A 2,555-nucleotide genomic window follows, 5' to 3' on the forward strand; every position below is an offset into this window, starting at 1 on the left:
GGGACCCGACCTAGCGGCAGAAGATATAGCACACCCGGAAACCCGGCCTGCGGGCCGGGATCACCGGCGGGCTCAGCTGGCTTTCCATACCTCTCCTGCCCGACGGCGTTGATAGGATTACGGTTCCAGGCCTACGTTTCTGAGCGTTCCTCTTTACTGTTTCAGAAGGACTGTCATGCTCGCTTTCTGACCCAAGGCTGGAATGCGATAGGACAGTGTGGCCGATAAGGAAGGTGGGCTCTTTGGAATGGTGGAGAGGGTGTTGCAATGTATTGGAAACCCTTTTCTCCTCTCCTCTTTCCATGAACAAAGAAGGCCTTCTCCAGGGCTTGCTTCCAGTTCAGGCAGATTCACTTGGGGTGGAGGTGAGCGAGGCTGGCCGTCCCCGGCTTCCACGTTGCCAGCACCCTGTCCCAGAAACGTGACTCAGAGCCTCATCACAGGGCAGGTCTGGAATGTTGGAAAGTCCCCATCCAGCCTCAGAAGTCTCCAACTGTGGAGGGGGCGGACAGCATAAATCACGCAGTTATTACGTAATAAAATATGAGCAGTTTAACACATCTACAAACTGCAGTAGGACTATTAGATATGCGTAACCTAGTGTAAAGTTCAGCATCGAAAATGAACATGGGTACAGCTTTGATTTTACTATTGTTCACGGTACGTGTGCCTTACAGAACTACTCTGGAGACCACAAAGATATATACGTGGATTACATATAACCACAGCGGAAAACATAATTAGAATTTAAATTTTTTTTTTATTATGTCTACACACATCCCTTAGCCTGTAAGCTGATAAAGCATGATGATTGAAAATAATCATTTTTTTAAATTGACCTAATCCTCTCTGGCTAACATACAGAGTAGCACATAAGGTTTGTTCAATAAACATTGAAATATATGTAAAGGAAAAATCATGTTTAAACCTTAGCTGGAAGAATAGTTTAAGTTCAGAAAAATGCATCTACTTTACATTCATGTGGGAATTTAGAGTCCTTCCCTCTTTTTCTTTTTTCTTTCTCTTTTTGTTTCTTTTTTCTTTTTTTTAAAGGCTTTTTTCAGAGGGGATGTGTGCTCACTGGAGAGAGGCAGAGAGAGGGAAAGTGACAAATCGCTCCCCTGGGCAATGGTCCTACTGCAAACCCTTCTCCTCATTTTCCTTTGGGACTTTGGGCACTCACACACACACACCCTGGCGTGACCGTCAAGCCGTTGGGTCTGGGACTCAAGCCATGATTAACCATGGGGGAATCCAGAGCCTGAACCACCATGCTACCTGCTGGTCCCCTCAAAGAAATCCTTCACAATGAACTGCACTAGTGCCAAATTGAAAATAATGTTCCACCCCAAGAAAGACTGACAATTACAGCACATGACAGGCACAGTGACACAAACCCAGAGGCTGGGACCACAGTGGTGAGACCAGGAAGAGACAGCCAAGAACTGGAGACCAGAGTACTGAACCCACAGCTCATGTGCACACGCGTCCAGGATCCCACAGATCCTATTGCCACCTCAAGGAGTTTTAATTATGGCCATGATCCCTTTGACCATTCTGTGAAACCTATGGACTTCTCAGAATAGCTTGTAAAGAAAGAAATATATTTTTCTTACTATTACAATAAAATCAATTTTAGAAAAATAATTTGGCAACTGTCTCAGTTGTGGTATTCATGCTATGATATAGTCATGGCGTAGGCTTCCTGAGTGTCTGTGGGCCTATGCCAAGGATCCCAGCTAAAGTAATACAATAGTGGGGCCAGCAGGTGGCGTGGTGGACTCCCACATGGCTGACCACAATTCAAGTCCCAGACCCGGCAGCTTGTTTCTCACTTTCCATCTCTTTCTCTCTCTCTTTCACTCTGTCTCTCTCTGGTCAAATTAAAATCAATAAATAAAGTTAAATAAAATAATTATTTTTTAAAAAAGAAATAATGCAATAGTGAATACTATGAGGATTATCAGGAGACCCCCCTCAGAGGGGCACGAAGTTCTTGTAACTCACCATGTGCCCGCTTTTCTTTTATTATGGGAATGGGGTGTTAATAAATCGTGGCCATGTATCTCAAGGAAAGAAAGCAATTTAGGCCAACACCCATCCTGGAAGGATATCTGCACATCTTCGGTGAGATGAAGATGCCCAGATGTTGCTTTTCATTTTAGATATCATCCTCCTTCTACTTCAGTTTATCTTACTCATGTGTATGCACGTGCATGAGAGAGAGCAAGAAGCGCCTCAATAGGGTGCTTGCTGTGACCCCGTCTCTCCAGCCCTCTAGCTTGTCAGGGTCTTGGGCACTGAGCAAACCCCTTGGCTGTTTCAGGTCAACTGGACCAGGAGCCCAAACCCACAGTAGGCCACGTGGCTTGCAGCACTGCAGTTCCGAACAGTAACTCCTAAGCCACCAAGGCGGGGATGCTTGCTTACTTTGTTATTTTACATATTATATGTATGTGTGTATACACGCACACACACACACGTATACACAAAGCAGAGAGAGGTAGGGAGAGAGAGATAGGTGTTTTTGATAGTTTCGCTATATCACAACCCCC

General features: G+C 45.1%; 1 protein-coding gene across 1 annotated transcript in view; it reads right to left on the reverse strand.

Moving 5' to 3' along the window:
• ZNF474 (zinc finger protein 474) overlaps window positions 1-2,555 on the reverse strand; it is a 31,074-nt gene that overhangs the window by 1,926 nt on the left and 26,593 nt on the right. Inside the window, 1 exon segment of the mRNA XM_027767857.1 lies at window positions 1-493. This exon segment is cut by the window's left edge and continues 1,926 nt beyond it. Coding sequence (XP_027623658.1) covers window positions 1-304 — 304 coding nt within the window. The 5' untranslated portion in view covers window positions 305-493.

The sequence above is a fragment of the Tupaia chinensis genome, unplaced genomic scaffold (assembly GCF_000334495.1).
Source record: "Tupaia chinensis unplaced genomic scaffold, TupChi_1.0 Scaffold144806_1, whole genome shotgun sequence".
Classification (NCBI taxonomy): Eukaryota; Metazoa; Chordata; class Mammalia; order Scandentia; family Tupaiidae; genus Tupaia; species Tupaia belangeri.